Genomic DNA, 24,435 nt, shown 5'->3' with positions numbered 1-24,435 from the left:
TGGGCACAGCCGTGACCAACAGAACACAAGACAGAACAATGAACACAGAATTGGCCAAAAGGCAAGCCAAAAATGGGTCTGTACAGTTGTTCTCAGTAAACTCCGAAGCAGATGCGGCGATACTGCCCACGCTCACTGAAGTAATGCGATCGTGCATTCTCCAACAGCTGGCACACAGCACCCAACAGGACTTTCTGCCATAAAGCAAACAGAATTGATCCCGCCGGTGTCAACAACCCCCAAAGTCCAGATGTTGAGCGCTCCTGCGCCTATAATGAACCGTCGACTCTCTGTCACCTTAGAATTGTAAAAAAGGTGTGATATATTATCAAGACAGCAGTGCATTATTTGTTTGTCCTGAAGATGATGCCCTATATTTAATGTGGCATCGAAACGTCGTCGACACCCAAACACCCTATGCACTAGACTCAAGCTATAACACATTGTGCAACGGTGTTAAATGATTAATTTCTGTCTGTCTATACTGAGAACAACTGTACAGACCCATTTTTGGCTTGCCTTTTGGCCAATTCTGTGTTCATTGTTCTGTCTTGTGTTCTGTTGGTCACGGCTGTGCCCACTTGTCATTTGAATGTTTTATTTGATACTACTTTTGAAAAATACTATGAAAATAAATTCTTGTCCGGCTGGACAAAAGACATACATTCTATTCTAAGTGTATGGTTATCTATCACACTGTATTCCTCCTGAATAGGGACCACTGATCTCTGTAGTGAAAGTGACAGCATGATGCACTGAGGAAAGGTTTCAAAATGGAGCTTAAGGAGTTTGCCCCACAACTCTCAGAAAATGAAATCAAAGAATGCAAGAAAAAAGGATATTGGAAGGAAAGTTACTTTTTAAAGAGTGTGCTGTACCAATTAATTTACATTCGAAAAAAGTAAAGACTAAAATGTAACAATTTCTACCTTCATCCTATCATTTAAAACCTATCATTTTAAACAAGTTTTCCTCCATGTGCGGAGCGCTCTTAATGTGTTTTACTTTTCATAGAATAAAAGTTCCCCTGGTGTGGTGTCACCTACATGTCACTGCTTAAGACACTGTCTAATTGGGATTCAATATGGCATCAGGCTAGAGACCTGATTTCATATACTGCCCCCCTTGACCAAAATATGAAATCCTGCCACTTAGTGCTGATTCAGTTTGCAATTGAGGTTGCTGGGGCATCATCACAATCCCTAAATTGTAATAAAACGCTGAGGCAGTCTTTCAGAGATATGGCTGACATGGTATACCCTCCTTGAAGCAAGTTTGGAAAAACAAATGACATCAAACTTTGCTTTTTATAACACAAATCTCAAAAGAAATTAGCTCGTAATTCCTAGGCTGTACAAATTCCATAATAATTTAATACTTTAGGGTCTGCTACAGTAACTATAAGCATTAATTTGCAGCACCCATAAATATCTTTTGAATCTATAGGACTTACTGGAAGTGCAAAACTCAAGTTTTTGTGCCTCGATAGAAGTAGTAATGATATTGTGTGTTTAAGCGTGCTCCAGTTACAATACTTAGCCCATAAAAATGTTTTCCTGAAAATAAACCTCTGTCAAATTGCTGACCTAGGGTTATAGCAGCAATTCTGGTTTTACATTTTATGGCATAGAATATTCTATGGTAATCTATTGACATTGTGTGCCACAGTACTACCAGCAATTTAAATACCGGCACATTGTACACCCAGCTGTTCACTGCGGGTTAATTAGCTAAATAAAACTAACTCTCCCGACCGTGAACCGTCACCATGCTAAACAAGCATTTGCAATGCAAATAGGTCTCGCAATTGTGAGTTAGAGCTATTGACGTTGTAAATGGCAATTTATTTTTTACCTACACGTTTTATTTTTGGAGTGAATGAATGTAGTGTGCAAAATCCCTTGGAAAGGTCCTGCACTTCGTAATAAATATATTGAAAAAGACGCAGTGTGGATTGGGTCAACAATTGCTTGGCACGTACCTCATGGGTGAAGCATCGCCACACATGCACACCGTGGTGCTTTAATAATGCGAAACTCATTAATAAAAGTAGTGCTTACAGACTACACAACGCGATCGGAGCATGTGAATCTGAATCCCGGCTTCTCTTTCATTTTCTGGACTATTTGATTCACTAAAGTCACAGACTGAGGGAGGGGGCAATGGGGTGGGGAGACAGGGAAGAAAATAGTGTTAGGAGTAAAGGGGCCAATAGCCATGGAAGGATACAAATGATGAATGAGGAGGGATTAACAAGCCTCAAACCAATCAGAAGGCAGCATTTAAGACAAAAGCCAATGGGCAGAGAGTGGGTGGAGCTTCCACACTACAGTATATACTGAATGCCTCGCAAAGCGATGGCAGTGCATTTGCGCTGCAATGCTAGGTGAGACCTAAAAACACACGTGAGCTTCGAACCTCGATCGTGGCTTCAAAATTAGCAGAGCTGCAGGTCATTTTGTTGAAATAAAAACATCGTTAACACTCTTAATGTCCAAGACGGGGCGCTCTCCGTCCCCCACCTCACCTGCATTTAGGCACTCTACTCTTTTCCAATGTGGCTTGTGTGAATGCAGCAGCATATAAAGTAAAACTAGGGCCTGGTTTAGATCTGGGCAGACAGGTTACTCCATCAAAATGGTGGCGGATATCTCATCCGCCGAAGTATAAATCCCATTATATCCTGTGAGAATTATATTTTGGTAGACAGGATTTTAGACTGATTAACCTGTCATCCGAGATCTAAATTTGGCCCAAAGTCTGCTGTTTCTGACAGAGAGCCTTTAGCTGCACTCTGTGCAGGTGGACCCCTCCTCTGAGATGCCCCATATCACTGAGCATCACCGTGGAAGGACGCCGCACCTTCCCCAGAGAGGCTTGCTTCATTCACAAGCTCAGCCTACCAGCTAACTCTTTCTTCCTTTTAAACAGTCCTGTTTTTTGGGGCTGTGCTTTGAACAGTGTTGAGTCCTGGAGTGGTCCAAAATAAAGAGCACACCGAATCAGCCCACGCCATTATTTTTAAACCCCGCATTAGGTCATGCTTGGGTGAACCATTAGTTGGGACATGGCGGTTGACTCTGCCCAATCATCACCAACCACAACATTATGTTCCTCCTCAACTTTAATAAAAGGGAAACATTATGAAAACATGTTCTTGTTAAAACTAACACATCAAACACATACAGTCATAATGTTCACCATTTGAGCGGTATACAGTTACCAGTCCGCCGACTTATGCTGCACACCTCGCCTGGCTCACACCAGGAACCCCGCCAGACGGGATGATGGGGCTGGGTTGCTTCTCAGGTGATACCTAGAACGTTCACCCCGGTGGCGGCACAGGGGAGTCCCCAACGCCACACTCTCCAAGTGTGTTGGGGTGAGACTCTGAGAATTCCGGCATACTCTTGTTGAAAGGGAAGCCCGTTGGAGAGCTGCTGTGACTTGAAACCATAGATTCAGGAGAGTAATAGTCTCTACACTCATTAGCACCTTCTTCCAGATAGTCTGTCACAACTGTCAAGTCATGCACTTTTTAAAAAGCAAAATGTTCCAGGTGACTTCCTCCTCACCTTGGCGTGCTGTGATTATGGTTCCGTTCCGACGTATTATTGTCCACGGGCTGTGCTCAGAGGGGAGGCGGAACTTGCTTTCACAGGGGGTGATTCATAAGATACACTAAGTCCCCTGAGCAAATAGTAGATGTCTTGGCTTTTCGTCTTTCACTGGCTTGGCTATTCAGGACGGTCCTTTTTCTTAGAACCTGGGCGTCATCAATGGGCGTTGGGGTCCATGTGGGATGGTGTGAAATGGTGCCTTGCACAACCTGCCCCATGCTGGTGTGTCCTGGGGCCCTCTCTCTTGTGACATGGGGCGTCATCCGGTATTCTCTAAAGAAACTGTAAATGGCTCTTTCCACTGGCTAGTCATCTCCGTGACTGATTCTGATTACCTTGTTTAATGTCCTCAAACCGCTCGACTTCTCCATTAGCTTGTGGCCACATTGGTGTTGTCTTACGAAGACGCGTGCCACAGGAGTGGAGGTAGTCAGCACACTCCTGCCCATGAAAAGGAGGACCGTTGTCAGTCTTGACCACTTTGAAAAACACATGGGTCACAATAACCTTTTTTATCTTGGTGATGATCTCTGTGGTGGCTGGCTCCCAATGAGTTCTACTTCAGGATATGTTGTGTATTCAATGGCGACTAATGCATTTCTCCTGTCCAGGAGCTGTCCGCAATCCATGCTTACATTCTCCCAGGGATGTTTTGGTGAGAATAGGGGATGGTCATTCAGGGTTTCCCGACACTTGGCACCACTGACATGAGTGGCCTGCTTGCTTGACCATATTATCCATTACTGGACACCACACTTTGAGACTTGACGGGACAACTAGCCTGGGGCCCCTCAAAAGACAACCACTGTTGTCGGTATAGTTCTTACTGCACATGTATCAGAGACTCCAATATTTCTTTGGCCTGCGGTGTCCGCCATGTCAAGCTCCCCATGATTGAGCGCGAGTCATTGGCTCGGATGGTGGAGATCACAGGCTGCAAGCACTCGCCTTTCTTCGTGTTAGAAACCAGAGATTCTATATCCATCGGGAGGGGGAATGATTGCTCTGTTACGAGCCTCACATATGCTTGTGTCTTTGGCCTCCGCCTTCTCTCCAGCAATGATATTCCAAGGATGTCATGATAGGTAGTCCACTGGATTGGACGTCCCTGGCCGGTACTCAACCTTGTAGTCATACTCTTGTAGCTGAAGGATCCATTTTTCAATCCTTGGGCGAGGTTTTGACTCTCATCCAAGAAAGAGTGGTATGAGTGGCTTGTGATCTGTGGAGATAGTAAATGGGTGGCCGTATAAGTATATGTGGAAATGCTGGCATGCTCCGTGGATTGCACAAGCCTCCCATTCGATCTGGTAGTACCGTTACTCTGCGTCCATCAGGGAACAGCTAGCGTAGGCTACGGGGGGTTAGTTTTCACTTGGTTGTTGCGGTGTTAAGACTGCCCCAAGCTCGAACGAGCTAGCATCAACGGAGATGTTCATGGGCTAGGAGGGGTCAAAGTAGGAGAGAATGGTGTCTGAAGAGAACACTTCTTTAGTTTTCCTGAAAGCTTGTTCTTAGTCTTGGTCAGTTCCCCATTGCCAGACGGTGGTTGACTTTGTGAGATCCCGAAGATGGTGTGTTAGATTTGTTAAGTCCAGGATGAATCAGCCACAGAAATTGACCATTTCTAGAAAGCTTTACATTTCGGAGATGTTGGAAGATGCTGGAGCTTCCTGGATGTCACGCACCTTATCAGGATCTGGAGCAATGCCTTTGTCCGAGAAGGTGTAACCAAAAAAAAAAAAGAATCTGCCACCGTAGGAATTCAAATTTTTCCCGGTGCAGTGTTAGACCAGACTCGCGGATGCGTTGTAGGACCCCTTGAGAGGTGGTGGTGGTCATTGTGTACACCAGTATATAGTCACTGACGTTGAGGACCCCAGGGTGTCTACTGAGTCCCTCCCTGATGGTATTTTGGAATTCTTCAGCGGCACTGGAGATCCTGAAGTTGAGGCAATTGAATGGCTGCAGGCCAGTGTGAATCAAAAACGTAGTGATGTAGCGGGAGTCTGGGTGAATGCGTAGTTGGTGGTATCCTGCCTGGAGGTCCATCTTTGAGAACCACACAGCGCCGTTCAGTTCCCCTAAGAGGTCATCAATCTTCGGGGTGATATGACGTTCTCGTTTGATGGCGATGCTCAGATGCACACCTGCCCTGGCTGTTTTAGCTTCCTGGCGGCCACTATGGGGGACACACACGGGGTAGTGACGGTGACTTTCTCAATGATGCTTATTGTTCCAACGCTTCAAACTTTGTGTCAGGGGTGGAAAGCAATGCGGCGATGCCTCAGTGCCACTGGTTGGACAGATTGGTCGATGTGAAGTGAAATCTCCTTTCCTTTAAGGCACCCTATGCGGTGGAAGAAGTTTCCAAATTCATCAAGGGTAGTCGCAATCTCCTCTTCCTGCACTGTGAAGGCATACAATATTAACCTGAATGTTTCGGCGGTGGTTCTGCTCACTAGCATGCCTTGCTCCTCCTTGGACACGTAGACCGTGGTGGGTGTGGTTAACTCCTGGTGTGCAATCTCAGTCTTGAAACACCTGATGAGGGGAATGGGGTGTCTTTTGCCTGTATGTGAAAACTCAGATTCTGGCATCTTGCAACGGGGGGCTTGTGTACACTGATCGGTAAGTACTCGCAGACATGAGTTCGATAGAAGCTCCGGTATCGATGGTAGCCTTGACATCCTGATGGTGGATCTTGGGACTTAAGAAGACAATGCCGCTTCTGTGACTGCTTGTCCCCTGCAAGAACATAGTGTACTGGGTACTCTCCTGTGTCGTCGTCTATGTCTTTGCTGTCAGGGGCATACTCTAATACCAGCGCTGCCTCTCTCTGGGGTCTGCAGGATCTGCAGACTTTCGCAAAGTTATTAATCTTCCCACAGGCGGAGCTCCGCTTCCCCTTAACCAGGCACTTGCTCATTCAATGGGAGGGGAACCTCTAAAATAGCTGCACTCTTTCCGTTTCACTTGCGGGCTCTTGGCTGGTGAAAGGAGTGGACGAGTCTTCACCACATTGGCCTGTTCGGTCTTGATAGGGCGGTGGAGTGCAGCTTTAGTGTATGATGCTCTAGCTTTTGCCAGTTCTTTGGACCTCCCCAAGTGGCTTCCCTGACTCTTGGTGGATGTTCTTGTGGAGTTTCACGGAGTAGCAGCCTTGAATGATTTGGGCCCTGATCTCTTCCTGCTCATCCTGGTATCCACACATGTTGGCTACTTCCTTCCGACATCTGTGGAATATGTCTAGCGGCTCATCGCCTTTTGGCGGGCCTGTCTAAAGACAAACAGCTTGTAGTCCCTGTTCACCATCGGTTCGAAGTGGGCATTTAGAGTGTTGAGGAGGGTGGCGTATGTTTTAGGTTTGCTTCTACTAGGGTCTTATAGATCCGGTGGATGTAATTTCCCCCTAAGTGGAGTAGTAGGGCCCGGCATCGATCACTTGCAATGCCTGCCCCTTCAAAGTAGAACTGTAGATGGTCCATCCAGTCTTTCTATTTTGGAGCTAGAGAGGACAGTGCACCATCAACCATGAACGGTTCGAAAGCAGGGATGGCCGCCATAGTGCGTGAAAGATCTGGACTGTGGAGTGCCTTGTGGGAGGAGCGCTGTCTCCTTATGGAAGCCTCTAGACAGCCGCCTGACCAAGGGAGTCTCCTGTACCCACGAGGTGGTTTTGCTTCTGTGATATGACAGGACCTTGCCAGGTCACTCTCTGGAGGGTGAAGAGAGTACGTGCAAGCCCATGCAGGTCAAGTGGTAAGCTTGAAGTGTTTCTTCAGGCCTGTGGTTTCATGCAGGCGGCCTGTACTGGCTTCACCCCCTTCTCAGTGCACCTGGGCTAAAATGCACCTGGCTGGAGGTTGTGTGGCTGTGTAGTATGGAGTTGTGTAGCCCCCTCCTTTGGAAACGTCAGGAATACTGCTTGGTATTAAAGGGGAAAGGTAAAAAAATTGCAAGGAACTCCTTTCTGCCCGGCAGCCACTGGGTGGTGCACAGATGGGAAGGTCTTCTGACCTGGAGTGCTGTTCCCTTTCTAGTCTGGTGCGCTGTTCCCGTGACCACTGTATATGAGGTCAGAAGTGCGGGCACGAGCAAAGGTACCCCGCAGGCTGTATTGGAGCATGCTGGGCAGCTTCAGTGCCACGGTTACAGATCTGACGTCATGGATGGCCTCTCGATCGTCGGAAGCCATGGTAAAGCCAGCAGCACACTAGTGCAGCCACCTGATTGAAGGAATCAGGCAGGTGCTGCGTGCGGCGGAAGTGGGACTCGAACGGGTGAGTGGCCCTCGTCGCCAGTGTTGAGTCCTGGTGCAGCCCAAAGAAAAGAGCACACAGAGTCGTGGTTATTGCATCTACTCGTCCTCCGTGACTGATGTCATCGGCCCACGCCTGTATTTTTATACCCCGCATTACGTCATGCTGGGTTTAACCATTAGTCGGGCGGATGACTCTGCCCGATCACCCCAAACAGAACAGTGGGGTCCTCATGGTACATGTTATGCTCCATCCCCTCACCCTCATTTTCTCTCACCTCTTTCATGACCACATTCTGTCATATGCAATTCCTACCAACTGTATGATTTCCCCTTTCTCTTGTCTAAGTGTCTCTCCCCTCAGTTTAAAAAACAAAATCTTCTTCCTCTCCATGCTTGATGACAGCGAGAGGCAGTAAAGCTGCTTTTTGCTGACCCCCATCTCCGCTTGTACCATTACATCATTCGAATTGCAGGTTTGTTATTTCTTACACTGGGAAAGAATGAACAGTTACCTAAACTGGTTGTTAATTGTTTTCCAAGATGAAAAAGACATCCTCAGGCACGCCCTGCAGCCCCCTCATCCCCCCTTAGAATAGGAAAACCTTGAGGTATCCTTGCACCACATGGGACAGAGGGCTAATGTTGCGTCCGTGCTCTGCCCTTTTAACATTGGTTTGTACTGAGAAATATTGGAAATGATTCTGAGATATGGGTGTCACAAAGGGGGCTCATTGAAGTTACGTTCAACTATTGTATCACTACCCAAAGTGTTGAGGGTTAAGACAGGAGAATCAAACCACATACCCACATTCTTCTCCCTAAAGGGCACATGAATGCTGGCTATCCATCCACTTAGGTCTCCTGGGGTTACAGGGACTCTGCCATTTGATCGTGATAGTGGCTAGTTGCCTGTTCAGGTTCCAACTTGTTTTTGATTTTGGAGTACAATTAATGTTCCTGATGCCAAGGACCAAGAATGACCATACCTGACTAGATCTTAGCAAGGCTACTGTTGCAACTAAATTAGGGAAATTGGAATTTCAGAGTCAGAGTTTGCAGCCACAGTACAAACTGAACCTGCATTCTTATTCACCTACATTATGTTCTGGATTTAAAGCAAGCATTAATTTGCAATTTATGAAGAATTATATTGGCATCATTCTAGGATGGATTCTGCATAAACATCTGATGCACAGCACACACACATCCAGGCCCCGTGGCCAATGCTGTTTATGGCTGCCCCACTCCACTGAGGCTGAGGTTCAGTAAAGGGTGTGGTCGTGCAGGCATGACAGGAAGAGACTCTGCCTTGTGCTCTCTGCTGCTTTGGGAGAGTGCCACTTAGATGAATGGGAGGCAGGTGGTAAGAACATCATGTGACATAATCACTTGAAAGCCACTGACAGGAGAGGCATGCCATGGCTTAGGCCAATCTAGAGGGAAAGACTAGGCCTAGGTCTGAGAGTGCTAGTCCGAGAAGTTAGTACCCGTGGTGTCCACCAGTCCAAATGAAGTACTGCCACCTCCAATTACAAAAAAAACCTTTAAAATGTACTAAAATCCCATCTCCTTTAAATTTAGTAAAATCATATGTAATCAGAAATGTATTAACCGGAACAAGTTCACAGTAAATATTTGCAAAACTCCAACTTAAGTGAAACGAAGGATAAAGACCAAACTTATATTAATACATTGATTTATAGGATACAGCACTGCGTTCTGTGAAGCAAACCGTGCCTGCCAATCTATGTATTTTACGTGATTTACCTTCACCGCACTAATGTTATTCTGGGAACCTCGAACAACAACAGTAGCACCATACATTCGCGAACGTTGTTTAAAGGAAACAGATATGTTATATGTTTGCGATATATGTTGGATGGCGGGCGAGTTAGGATCAGGGATTGGTTGTAGAATACCAGCTATAGGTAATTCAAACATCAGTACCAAAGGAAGCAGCTCCTAAAATGAGAGAGACAAAAAGAAAAACTACAGTAAGTATTCACGAACACAGAGCTCTTAATGTACTGTCACCGGTCATGGTAGTTCCAGGTGAAGCTGAAGCTGAGGTCCAAAGCAGAATATTTGAAATATAACAGAGTCTGTCTCTTCAATCAAATAAATAATTTAAGTGTGTACTTATTAACCAAGCAATTTGGTACACAGGCACTTGCCTACTTCTCAGTGTTTAAAGTATACAACATGAGAGTGCTTGGATTATTACAAACTATAAATGACAATTTCATTAAACAGCTAAGATTGTGTAAAATGGAATGGAGTTGATACACCAAAATAAGTAATCCTGCGCGAGAATAAATTGAGAACTGCTAGTTTTGAAGTGGTTTAGGGAGACACTGCTAAAAAAGAGGGATGAAGAAAAGCGGTTTAACAAAGGTGCATTGGTTCAAAGGATATTACAGCCGTATGCCAACAACCGGGGACTACAGGACACACGTCCCTGAAAGCTGTGACTGCTTTTGAATGTGGAATGGGCAGATTAGCATTCTGCCTCTGGTAGAGGCTACAGTATGAACAGTTGTTTGGGCCTCCATGGAGACTAAAGTGGAGTTTTCGATAGCATAAATATAGTTCCGCCTTTTAATGTTACAACTCAGCATGTGTTAGCTTTCCATAGTGTCCTGAAAGATAATAAAATAGTTTTTAAGTGGGTAGCACAAAAGGAGTTCCACTGGACCAGGGACCAAGTGACTCTGGCAGAGTACCACCCTGGATATTCAGTTATGATGGTTTAAAAAGAACTAGACAGAAGAGGGAGGGTTTAAACAACAGAAGCCGAATTGCTGCTTTATTAAGCTTCACCTGGAACAACCCTAACAGGAATGCAGGTGTATGCAGACATCAAAATCATGAACAGTTAGTAATTTCCCGAAATGTGAATAAAATATGATATGCAATTTAAATCATTAGATGATTAAAACTGAATACCCAGTTTACGCTTAACTTTACTCCATTTGTTTTTTGTAATTTAATTTTTCTCTAGCTATGTAGATCATGTCTTGGCATTACCAAACGGTTTTAATAGTTGGATAGCTCTCTTTGGGTGATACTTGCATTATTGCAAGTTGTCTTAAGAAAAGGAAATGTACTGTGCGACAAGTCAGTGGCTGTGTTAATATGTGAACATGTACTGGGATCTAGTCAATCTCACTTCCTTAATCTCATGATTGCAGACTTATGTGAGTGGGAACAGGTATGTTTCAAACAATAGGTATGCACTGCTTTCACGTTCAGACAGAGCCCCAAGACCGACACTGCTGCATCCACACTATCCAGTCGGACAAGATCAGAGTGGACATGTCGCTTGATCATTGATTTACCAACCTCATCACAAATCTGTAACTCTATTTCATTGGGAAAGACTCTTCGATGTACCTTAGTCTGATACAATTTGGCAAGTAGTACTTAAAATTTCAATAAAAATGTAATATAAAGTGAAATTTGGAAATGTCTTAAAGACCTACATCTATCCTTTCTAAATTGAGCACCATAACTTCAATTGAATTTTACAGCAGTGTTTTGTGTGGCAGGGTTTTTTCATAGTACATACATGTTTCATACAAGCCAGGCCTGATTTTATGTCAACATGAAAGCACTAACTCTTTAGAGTGCATGCTTGACAGGCTCAGGTTCTAGAATAATAATATTTGCATGGTAACACTAACCAATAGCGAGATAGCCATATTATTTTCAGAGGTGTAAAATGGAAGTTAGTTGTGTTAACAAAACAGAGAAATGAAAATGTTCTGCGCTCTGGAAGCTACAGAGCTATGTGCAGCAGTTAGTGCTACAAGGTAATTTTGTCTCGGGCAAATTGGACTTGACAGGAAATTAAAATATCTACAACTGCCAGCCTTCTATATGCCTCTGCAACAGATGCATTGCCTGTGTTCCGGAGCAATGATACTAGGGGCTGTTTCAGCCGATTAAGTTACAGGGGCCGATATTGCAGCAACGCTGCAAAACCAGCCCCCGGTAACAAATACGGACCGTTGGGGCACAAAACTGGCCCCACCCTGGCGGCCCACCGAGAAACGCCCGGTGCCCGCCTCGTCCAGTCCAGCCCTGACTCTCCACAGAGAACAAGTGCAGGAGTAAGTATAAAGTGCTGTAAGGATTTGGAAGGGTCAGACACAAGGACTGAATGCTAAGGGGACATGCCAAATTGCCAATAAATGGATGGGTTTATAAGGCATGTGGGGATAATTACATGGCTTGGCATAGAAATATATATGAAGTAATAATAACCATTTAGTCAATATAACAATCGTAAGGCTGATAATGCGTATGTAGATATTAGGTAGGAACAAAACTATTGAAATAAGGAAGGTAGAAGTGTTTGATGAAATATGCTAGAGGTTTTCCTAATGTTCAATTTGTTTTAGAATATGACTGCAGAGATTACCATAATAATTTGCCATCATTCTGATACACAAGATTTATGGAGGAATGGAACATACTAAATTACTTTATGTTGTATGTATCTACTATTTCTAGAGGCTAGGGTGGGGATCCATATCTAAATACAATAGAGTTACTTTGGCAGGGTGGTCAGACTTATAAAAACATCTTAGCAAAATGACCTTAGCTTGTTGTAGAGAGGAGAGAGAGACATCTGCCAGTTCTCCTTTTCGCCAAAGAGATCACACTGCGTATTCCTCCACAGGCTTAGGAGTTCTAGACGAGTGTGCCCTCCCCAGTATGAGGGGTTCAATAAAGCACCACAAAGCTCTAGGATAAAAGTATGGCTCTATAAATCTACCAAATACAAGCACTATGAAGTGGCAGAAATGCAATGTAGAGCACTCTTGCAAATTATAATAAGTGCAAGAAAAACAAATGTATTTACATTAATAAGATCAATGATCATCAGAAATGGCTGGAATTACGGAGTGCATTCACTTACGAAGACAATGTTTGCTGTGATGCTAAATTTCCCATTGTTCATGTTTGGCTAAGTGATATAATGGGGATATATGAGAACTACATAAGTAGGTAAATTAAGATGTCATTCCACCAAATACCCAATTGACATGTATGTAGGTTAATCCCTGCCAATGCAAAAAAACTTGCAATACTGGTTCGTTTGATTTTTCCACTTTAACTCATTGGTGATCTCTGCGTTTGCCATTCTGCTTACTCTATTTAGCACCACCCCATGAAGATATTGCCTTGATTCAATACAAAATATTTAGACCCTGATTTTAGTTAGATTGATTAACATATTACATTTTAAAATGTATCGTTATATATTTTAAATGCACTTTAATTGTTTTCGAAATGCTTATTTTCAACACTTAAAGGAGCTTTAAAGAGCTTGAGGGAGCTCAAATGCCAAACTAGGGTGAATCAGATCAATTAAAGCAAGGGCCCTGATATGCAAAGCTAAGTTTGTAGGTATAGTTCTACACCTTTGTAGATCTATGCCTGCGTATAAATCTCTGCTTCTTAGCTAGTCACCATTTCCAAGTGGAGATTTACACTGAGATGGAGACTTAAAAGTCTTCACCCCCTGAAACGAGGAGGAGATGCCTACATCTTAAGTTATGATTGAAAAGTTAATATAAGTAACATTCCATCTGTTTGCGGAGGTCTCCACCACCGCGGCAGGGATCTCCCTTTATGAAAATGTAGAGAAATTAATTTAAGTTTATTATTTTTTAAAAAGCAATTTAATATAAAAATAAATTAAACAAAGAATATTACGGCAACTTAAAGGAAAATATACAACACATAACTCCCTGAAATTAACTTAAATTGTAAATTAAATACAATAATATCTTTAATATTTTTTTAAGACCACTTTTAAATTAAATCACCCACCCTGACAAAATATTTTAATTAATTTGTAACTAACATAGTTATTTATTTAGCATGTTACATAAATTCTGCTTACCTTTTTAAGACACACACACACACTAAATTAATTTTATTTATTTTACATTATTTTCCATGGAAGGTTAGCGTAGTAGCCCGCCTCATTTGCTTTCATTTAAGCCTGTTTTGTCACTATTAGGGCTGAAATAGAAGTGAATATCAAGTTTATTACTCTTATGTGAGTGTGTGCTTGGTAGTAGTATATTTCTACTACAGTCCCTCCTTAAATTTCCTTTGACCCTACCCATTTTGTAGTAATTATTCCCTATTTTCCACCACCTCCCATTGTCTCTCCTACATTTACAACTAAATCCTAAACTTATAGAGGTGGAGATCACCACCACTAGGGTGGACATCTCCATAACAAAAAGAGAGGCGAGATGGAGGCAGAGCTCTCCGGACGTAGGTTTGTGAATTGCACTTTGCAGTACATGAGGTAGTACCAGGGAACTGCTACATCACATAATACAAAATGTATTTTATCAATCGGGTGCATAATTATCCCTTCAAGCACCTTCAATGTTACATAAAGTGCCATACAGCCTCATCTACAATATTGATTGACAGATGCGGTCTTAATGCATTTGCTTTAATGAGGATTTCTTTGTACGAATACGTTCTCCTTACAGAAAAAAGATGAAATGCCCTTTTTTCCCCCCCCCGAGTACGCTACAAACTTTGAAATCAAGCATCTGATGGAGTGTCTCACAGTCTGCCACCTATGGAGTCACGCCACAGTTTTGGGAGGGATTGAGGACCCAAGTGACCCACTAGGTACTCCCTCAGATGTATGTTGCCACAAACAGACCCTGCCCCATTCCCAAAGACAGGCTCCTGGGGGACTTGATCAGATTCTGTCTGGGAAGCGAGGCCTGCCCAATCTGAAATCAGCATGCACTGCCGCACTTCTTTGCTGAGTTGTCCATGCGATGCAGATGTATGTTGTGTTTGTTCAGACAATAGGGGACATGGGTTAAGAGTTGTTTATTCCATCAATCTCTTTCTGAGCCCTTAGTACTTGGCTAAAATGTCTGCCTTATAGTATCTGATCATGTGTTAATCTTTTACTATATATTTTCTCTTAAGTACGCAATAAGTTGATGTTCTGTTCCTCGCTTGTTTCGATCACTGTTCACCTTCATCTATTCTATAACCATTACTTTCCAGCTTTAGTTGTAGAAGCTGCCTCTGATGCTTGTTTAGGTTAGTCTGAGGAGCCTGTATGGTTTACCCTTAAACCTTAAACTTTCACTAATATTCTCTCCATTCATATTTGCAAACCTTGATATTTTCCATTCCCATGCAGTGGAAACACAAAAAATCATGGTTTGGTCACATGTAATCCTAATGGTTTTATACCAAAGATTTTTGGTAATTGTCATCGCTGTGAGAAGATTTATTATATAATTCAGAAATCAATAGGGTAAAACTTGAAAAAGGAAATTTATAAAAGGGGTAACAACCTTTTTGTTTGCTCATTGCATTTTCCAGATGTGTTTCACCAAAATAGACTTCTGGACTATGGTGGAGATCCGAGGAAAACTTATTTACACACCACATTTTGTATAGATTTCACAATTAAGAAGGACTCAGCCACCAAATTGTATGCCCATAAAGTAAAGGTAACAAACATTCCATTTGACGGCAATTCTTACAAATATATAGCAAATGTCTTAGAAAACAGTGACCTAAACAATTGTTCATATTTCCTGGGACTTTCAAAAGGAGACACTTTGTTTATGTCAGTGGAAATATACACTTTTTTGGTTTAATAAGCACAAATAGTTACCCGGATTCTAATCCTGGCAGACTCCACTCCTGCTGGCTGTCCTGCGATTGAAACCTGAAAATGGCAGAAGTAACACAAATTAAATAGTTCATTTTTGTATTCCTTCAATTAGCAAGAAAACATGCCATGACCCAAAAAACTTAATGTGGAAAAGAAATTATGCATTTTTGGCAACCCCCTACAAAAGCACACAATCTAGCAAATTTATAGGACACTGGTGAGTGTCGGCCTTCCTTAGCAGTATTGAGGAAAAAATGGGAGGAGGACCTGGGATCCTTGGAAGATGATGATTGAGGGGGGCTAACAAAACCTGAGAGAGGTTGGCATCGGGGCAGGGTTCCACCTGGTACAATTGAAGATCCTGCACAGGGCCTATTTTACAAGGACTACACTTTGCTGTATAAGGAGAACAGACGGCATATGCCTGAGAGGCTGCAGCTAGGTTGGTTGGCGCTGCACACTTTGGTGGACTGTCGGGATATACAACTTTTCTGACAACCAGTGGGCCATTAAATGACGGCTATAACAGAAAATTTGACACTCTGTCCTTAGCTGGCTACATTGGGCATCTGATGAGCGCAGGCTCTACCGCAATAGACACCGCTGTTCAGCAATGAAGCTTTCATGGTGGGCAAGAGGGAAGTGGGGCAGCCCGTACATTTCGAGACTGGAACATTGGTTGGCTACCATGGATTGGTGTATACAGGCGGAGAAGTCTGTGTAGAAAGCAAGAGGATGCCCACAGAAATTAGAGAGAAAGCGAAAGGTCCATGGAGAGACTTCCATGAGTCAGACTGAAGCCCTGTGGTGAAAAGAAAGGATACACAGTGAAATCAAAATAGAGAGGGGATTCATTTGGATGATTCAAAATCAGGGGGTACGGATGGGGGCATTATTTCTTCATGTATAACCCACTATTAGTGGTGCATTTGCCCTGAATGCCTATACTGGGGAAAGAGGCATATGGTGTATCTGCACAGTGTTGGATTATTGATATAAATTCCTGTTTCTGCTGTTGGTGCAGCTGATGGAAGTTTTAATAAAAAGATTTAAAACAAATTATACATTTCTATGATGGTAGTTATTTTCCTTTTATTATTGTCGAGGCACTGAAATTATGTGACTTTCCACTCATCCTTAGAATTGTTGCTTTAATGCATTTGTCACATAATGCACCACCTGCTGCATAATTTGCAGATTTCAACAAAATAATATGTTTCTAGAACAAATGGATACAGGACAAGAACTAAAAAAACTGTCGCATACGATACTGCACATTGGAGCACCCTTGACAAAGGTTAACTGGTCACCTTTGAGTTACTGATTAAGGTAGTGTAAAAGTGGTGCTACTGAGGTGAAACATTTACCCATGCAGTATTAATGCATTTTGAAATGACAACGCAAGTGGCACATTATGGCAAATAATTTGTCTTTTCTTGTCGCATTAGTCAGTCAAGTCTGCGGCATCATTTGTTCCTCCACTGCTGTCAAATCTGATTGGCTCTAATCAATCTGTGTAATGCTCGGAGGTGATGCTGGTTGACTCCTGCATTAGTTTATACAAAACAGATTTATGTCAACAGCACTATTTCTTTAATTATTGATACACAGCCTTGAGGTCTTCACTCTGTTACAAGATTCAGACGTGGACATTCTTGCACTCTCTGAGACTTGGTTGAACGACTCAACAGTGCCAGACTTAGTGGTCTCCCTCCCCCCTTAGTTTACTGTCTTGACATGTAACCGCCGGGGCAGCAAAAGGGGGGAAGGGGTCGCGTTGTTCAGCCGTGGAACTTTTGCCTCGGAGAATATAGTGGAGGAATGTTTGGATGGGGCGGAAGTGCTGGGAATTAAGCTTAATTTGACCTTGTATTGCCTGATAGTGATAGTGGTGTACCGCCCTCCCCAACCTTCACCTTTATTCAATGACTTATTCTTTGAAATTATGAGTGATCTCCGGACCAGTTACCAACATATCTTGGTCCTCGGAGACTTTAACTATCATTGGGATGTATTGCCAAGAGAAGGTGCGGCCAGTAGACTGGATGATGCCATGACTACCTTAGGACTGCAGCAAGTCGTGAAGTCCTCCACACATGAGAAGGGCCACATCTTAGATCTCATCTGGACTACGTTGGCGGCCGATTTGCAGGCCGACTGCACCCCCTGCAGCTGGTCTGATCATTTCTTGGTTAGCCTTCTGCTCCCTTTTGAGAGTCGCCTTAAGCAAGCGCCAGTGGGGTGGAAGTCATTTCGTAATTGGAGTAACCTAGAGACTACTACCCTAGAAGACGCCCTGAGGAAGACGTCAGCTCCTAGGCCTGGGCCCTCGGACACAGATTCAGCACTTGCAGAGCTCTCAACTTGGCTGAAGACAGCCGTGGACGTAGTCATTCCCATTCAGAGGACCAAGACTCTGTACAGCTCTGCCAGAGTTCCATGGTACACTTGTGAGCTTAGAGGAGAAAAACAGGTCCTCCGCCGGGCTGAACGCCTATGGCGGAAATCTCTAGCCCCTGGCGACAAGGAGAGTTTCAAATCCAAATTATCCCACTATAAGGACTCTCTTATCAATACTAAATCAGCTTATTATGAAGCCAGGATTAGCAAGGCAAGTGACACGCAAAAGAGACTTTCACTTTTCTCAGGAAACTGAGTAGGTTGCCCGAACAGAAACCAACTCCCAATCAAGCCGATTGCGACAAAATTCAGAACTACTTCTAACTAAAGTCGAAGATATTATTCTGGCTATAAAAAACACGTGTGTTGCCCCTTGCCCACTACCAGCTGAGGAGGAGCCCTTCGACCCACCGAAGACCCCCCTATATCAGCTTCCGCTGCTTGAACCACGGGTCCTGGCCAGTATAGTGTCCAAGGTGAAATCCGGGTCCCCAGAGGACATCTGCCCCCCTAGGGTCTTCAAAACGCTCAGTCCTCTGGTTGAGGCTGAGGTCCTGGCCATCGTGAATTCATCTCTCAGGTCCGGACTGGTTCCTCAGAAGTTCAAGGAAGCAATAGTACTCCCACTGCTGAAGAAAGCTGGAGCCGATGCTAAAAATCTAAAGAATTTCCGTCCCATTTCTCAACTCCCGTTCCTGGCCAAAATCCTCGAACAGCATGTGCTCAGAGCTTTGACATCATACACTGAGCAACACCACTTATTGCACCATCGGCAAGCAGGGTTCCGAGCACACAACAGCACCGAGCTGGTGATGCTCTCAGTTTTGGACGATCTACGGCTTGCAGCAGACAAGAAGATCCATTCTGCTCTGATCCTGCTTGATCTCTCAGCCGCCTTTGATACGGTGAATCATGGGCGGCTACTTTCCCGCATGCAGTGGCTGGGAGTCACAGGGACGGCCCTTCAGTGGTTCACCTCCATTTTGGAAGACCGCCAGCAGAAAGTCCAGCTTGGTGCTCTCACGTCCAAGCAGGGTACCCTCCTCTGGGGGGTCCCGCAGGGTTTGCCGTTGTCCCCCCTGCTCTTTAACATCTATCTCCAACCCCTGATTGAGGCCCTAGCTGAGCTAGACTGCCAGGTGCTTAACTAGGCGGACGTTACCCAGCTAATAGTTTGCATCAACCACTCTGGTGGCTCACAACGGAATGTTCAGAACATCCTCAGGTACACCATGAACTGGATGACTCTGAATTCGTTAAAAGTGAACCCTGACAAGACTGAAGTCTTGGTACTCTTCCCAGACTCCTTCCCTTGGTCTGGCCTATTTTGGCCTCAAGAGCTTGGCCCCACCCCCACTCCAGTATCTACCGTGAAGAGCCTTGGTATCATACTGGATTCCGGATTGACCATGAGGAACCAGGTCTCCGCCGTGGTGGGAAGCTGTATCGGATTACTGCGCCAGCTCCGGAAAGTATCGGCCCTTTTGTCATTCACTACCATGCAAACGGTGGCAACTGTCTTAGTATTGTCTCGGCTTGACTACGGAAATACAGTTTACATTGGGGTCCCAGGATCACTCCTGAGGAAACTCCAGGTAGTCATGAACGATGTAGCTAGACTGATATTTAAGCTGCCTCGTAAAACGCATGCCACTCCTTTGCTGCGGCGCTTGCATTGGCTACCTATTAAACAAAGGGTTAGCTTCAAGGGCTTGTGCATTGCACACAAGTCCCTGTTTGGCGAAGCCCCCAACTACATCAAAGATCGCTTGAAGCCCTATGTCCCCGGTCGTCATCTTCGCTCTTCGCAGGCCAGCTTTCTTACCTGCCCTCGTTTTAGCTTGTCGACACTTGGGGGTCGTGCTTTTTCTATTTTTGTCCCGCAGCTGTGGAACAAACTCCCTGAGGATCTTCGTAAGGACACAAATCTACTTTCGTTCCGGAGGAGGCTGAAGACTATGCTATTCTCGGAGGCCTTTGTGTAGGCTTATGGGGATTGGGCCAACGTCAGCGTTCTACCCTGTTGTGTCGGTTATCTAAAAGGAAGCGCTTAGAGACCTTTGGTGATTAGCGCTATACAAATAACAACAAACATAAACAAACATAAACACCTGCTGATGTACAAGGTGAAGAAAACAAATGATCAGTCTAGGGTCCAGATTTTGATGGTTACAAGTAATAAGAAAATACACGTATTCTCCTCTTGTGAGATAATCTGCTCCAAGGGTCAGGAGTACTGCATGCACTGGAAAAAACAGTGACATGTAATACAGTAACAATGTGCAAATCATTCTTTAAATTATATTGCAGAATCCAAACTAGCACATTTGTGGGAGTTTACCGTATTTACTTCTCTAATTTTTGCAAGTATGCAGGATACTGGTTTATTAAAATAAAGTAATGCTTCTGAACCTGCCAGCTGTACATCCACTAATGTGCCACTAAATCCAATTTATCAACCTGTAAGCTGCGCACAGCGTCCAAGTTCTGTCAGGCACATCTTGCACTGGTTTTACCTTTTGGACCATGCAGATTTTGTGCATGCACAGATTGCGTTTTGTATGGACCCAAGTACTCTTTTCATGTATAAAAAAGTTGGCGAATTAGGACCAATAGTCTTCTTACCCACTCTCAGTGCACAATGCCTAAATGTCTGTACACAAAGTTGAACTGCCTTAAAGAATGCTTTAATATTGTATTTGCAGAACATACATGTTGATGATACTAATCTTTCACAACTTTCAACTTGTCCTCATGATTGTCCCAGGACCAGCTCCAAAAAGTCTGCCTCCCACCAAGTTACTAATACCAGGGAAATGGGTACATTCGGGTATACAGGGTTAATAGGGAATACAAGTGGGTCCCCTGGGGTCCCATAGTAGTAGGGATTTACCAGGGATTTTGTATAATTCCATTTCTAAGGTTATTTCTCATTACACCACTTTGAGAATTAACCTAGTGTGAGAAGCTAAAATCTCTGGATGAAATACAAAGGATCAGTAGATATACGGCTGTACTTGTAATTTCAAGGTGGCATTACCAGTCCCATTTGGATTTCGGAAGCACTCTTAATTGCCCCGTCAGAGTGTACCACATGGCCTAGCTGAATATTATATCCTGGACACTGAGGGACTTCGAATTGCGTAAAATACATTGAATATAAGTCCATTGGGAGTCTGTTTATGCGCATTAACATCAGGGGTCATTACATTGCAAAGTTGTTTAATTAAATGGCAAATATAGCCATTCAAAAATTAATTTCACAAAAGTGCTGCGTGTAAAAGTGTAAACTGCTGAATTTAAAAATTATAAAACCAACAGGGTTTTAAATAGCTTTTGGTAAGTATTGTCCTGAGGATGGTCTCATACATTAAGTATAACAGAGACTGAAATGTTGACGTCTGTCCTCTACTTGGTTCTGAAATAACAACACGGTACGCCCGGTTGCCCAAAATATTTTTTTAATCTCTATTTTTTTCTATCTACATTCAATATAGGTCTTTATGACTGGATGGGACTTCAATTTGGTTTTGGATTCATGTATAAGTTGTAGAGTGAATGATCCCCTTGTGATTACCTTATCCTTTCGAAGAGTTGTTAGCAACAAAAAAAAAAAAGTCTTCCAATGGAAAGTCTGTCCTAACTATAACTACTCAGTGGCGCCAATAATTATATATGACGAAAAGGTAAAAGTGTGCAAGAGGGTGAGAAAATACCTTACGCAATGACTCCTGAAGTTCTGCATACAAAGTAATGGCTCCCAATGTACTTACCTCTGGTGAACTAACCTAGACCCGCACAAATATTAAAAATATAACTCTCAAAACTGTTAAAAGGTAGCCTTTAAAATATCCCGAAAAGCTGCATAATTGATGCAAGTTTTTGAACGTCATTCCAAATCAGAAACAAATTTGGCTCAAATTAGCAAAAGCGGTAGCAGGAGACAATGTAACAAGCACAAAATGACTTTCCACATAGTTTAATGCTCACTGTAATAATTTTGGTTCATACTCTCACATAACGTTGGCACATGATTTACACTGACGGTTCACACAAGTGTATAGCAGCATGAATAAAGGGGACTTTAAAAAAAACTTGTTTTTCAAAAATATATTTTCAATATTATACAGTTGGAAGTTAGTCACTTTTGGCCATGTGCATGTTCCCTCAGACTGCTTACCAGCATGGTATTTAGTTTCCAGGCAAGTTCACATTGGCACACTGAACAGCAATATAATAATATATGATAGCACCCAAACTAAGACATTCAAGAAAACTGCAGCAGTACCAGACTTAATAGACCAACATACTTTTTATATCTAATTTTGCACACTGAGGATTTGTTTCCAAGTTGGGCAGAGCGGTATCCTTTGGGGGTTACCGTGTATTGCTCCGCTCAATTATGATTAGACCAGGTGTGGGTGTACACCCTGTGTCTCCTCCTCTGTTTCCACATAGGAGTGGAGACTGAGTTTGTCAAAATGGTCTGGTAATTCCAGTCCATACATATTAGTCCCTATTCTGGGTCAAGGACCTCGAAATAGCATGGTCCAGGGCAGGAATAACTGGCTGGTGCCAGGTATTCCAGCCATGCTAATTACGGCACCCTTCCTCTGCCTTATTTATAATATAACCCAACCACTGTGCCGCCATGTTCTACATCCATAAACAAACAAAAGGTTGAGCACCCTAATTTAGGGTGCCTTGTGTATGAGCATACCTACATTACCTGATTGCTTTTTTCTGCTTGGTTATTCCGATTGGAATCTGGAAAATGTATGTGACATCCCGTTTCTTCCATCACTTTTTTGATATTGTTACCGCCTTTTCCAATCACATGCGAGTGTTCCGTGTGCGACACATCCATCTTCAGTGTAACACGATTACTCTGAAGGCAAACATAATATTTACTCTAAAGATTAGCAGAATGACAAAAAAAAATTTGTCCACATTATCTAATAACAAATTACAAATACATTTAAAGATTTACGATCTGGTTTATGAGGAAAAATATGTTTTAATGCCTATTAACTTTTTTGGGGTATTTTCTGTCCTATCCGAGTCTAGAAAAAGGTTTGCTTGCTTCAAGGGTGTGAATGGAACAGGAGAAACTTTATTAATGCTAGCACATAAGAATGGCTGTCTTTTTCTTAATGATGTAGTGGAATATTTATCGGAGGAACCCCTAGATGTCCCTATTATAGCCGGAAGTAGGGTACCATTACTATTATTTGCTGATGATGCAGTAATGATGGCGAGAACAGAAAATGCAATCCACGAGTTATTAAAGCATTGTGTATTATTGTGACAACAAATCACAGCTCATTAATGGAAGTAAAACAAAGAGTATGACAGTGAGGCCACACCCCCAGTTTCAAGTGAAAACCTTTGATTGAAGGTGCTCCCACTGAGACTGTTAACCAGTACAATTATCTGAGGATTCGGTTCACCGAGAAATTGCATTAGAGTAGCCATTTGCAGAAGGCACCTACAGTCCTGAGGCAAATGGCCGGGCTGTCTTGAAGTTTAGACATAAGGAAGGTGTCAGAAGCATTGATGTTATTCTACAAATATACAAACAAAAGACAGTGGCAGTAGCTCGCGACGAGGCTGAGCTCTGGGGGTATGCAAACATGCATCTATTGCAAGTGGCCGTAAACAACTTCCTAACAGCCCTGCTGAGGTTGGGGCTGGGCAGCCCTTTATTGGAACTTTATGCAGAGCTTAGTTTTACCCCAGTATTGGAGATGCCTGCCCTCAGCCCAGTGCTATATTGGGTTGGACTGGTCAGAAAGCCAAAGCCAGCGATATAGTTAAGATCTCTGGAAGATGCATCCTTCAACGATGGCTGCCGAGGGAGCACATGGCCGTCCCATGTAAGGAACATTTTGAATGAGCTGCAGATGGGGGGGCCTTATGGTCTGACACTACTGGTGTAAGGCAGGATAATGCTGATATGATCAAAGATTGATAACAAGAATACCATCAGTTGAGGAAGCGGATTGTACTGAAGCCTGGGTCTATTTTAGCGAACTATTTTAACAACGATCATGGCCCTCCCTGCACATTTTATCTGGATTCGATATACCCTGAGCTTAAACGAATGCTGTATGTAAAATTCAGACTAGACACTCTGCCGACCAGGGATTATCTAACCAGAATACATAGGCTCGCTGCTGGTCTTCATAACTATGACTGTAAATTTGGAGGGGAGGACAATCTATCCCACTTTATCCTGTTTTGCATAGAATTTGATTTTGCACGTAGGCATAGGCAGCGGCTCTTCCCATTTAAACCGGTTAAATCGGCACTGATGCTTTGTGATAGAATGGACCATGAGTATGCTCTCAACCCCGGAGCATCATATTTATGGGCCCGTGGCCACATCTGAGAGAACGTTCTACTTCGCTAGGTATTATACCAACCAGATAACCCATTATAGAGTGTGTTTTAATTGTTTTTATGTA

General features: G+C 43.4%; 1 protein-coding gene across 2 annotated transcripts in view; it reads right to left on the bottom strand.

Annotated features, from left to right (window-relative positions):
* BICC1 (BicC family RNA binding protein 1) overlaps positions 1 to 24,435 on the bottom strand; it is a 681,813-nt gene that overhangs the window by 128,232 nt on the left and 529,146 nt on the right. Inside the window, exons 5-7 of one of the 2 annotated variants that reach the window (XM_085604750.1) lie at positions 22,698 to 22,856; positions 15,569 to 15,622; positions 9,652 to 9,846 (exon numbers count right to left, since the gene is read on the bottom strand). In XM_085604750.1, coding sequence (XP_085460876.1) covers positions 9,652 to 9,846; positions 15,569 to 15,622; positions 22,698 to 22,856 — 408 coding nt within the window. The remainder of the gene's footprint in view (positions 1 to 9,651; positions 9,847 to 15,568; positions 15,623 to 22,697; positions 22,857 to 24,435) is intronic. The other variant, XM_085604761.1, reaches the window with a different exon arrangement.

Source organism: Triturus cristatus, chromosome 1_2 (assembly GCF_964204655.1).
Source record: "Triturus cristatus chromosome 1_2, aTriCri1.1, whole genome shotgun sequence".
NCBI lineage: Eukaryota > Metazoa > Chordata > Amphibia > Caudata > Salamandridae > Triturus > Triturus cristatus.
This window is presented reverse-complemented; position numbering and strand designations above follow the sequence as displayed.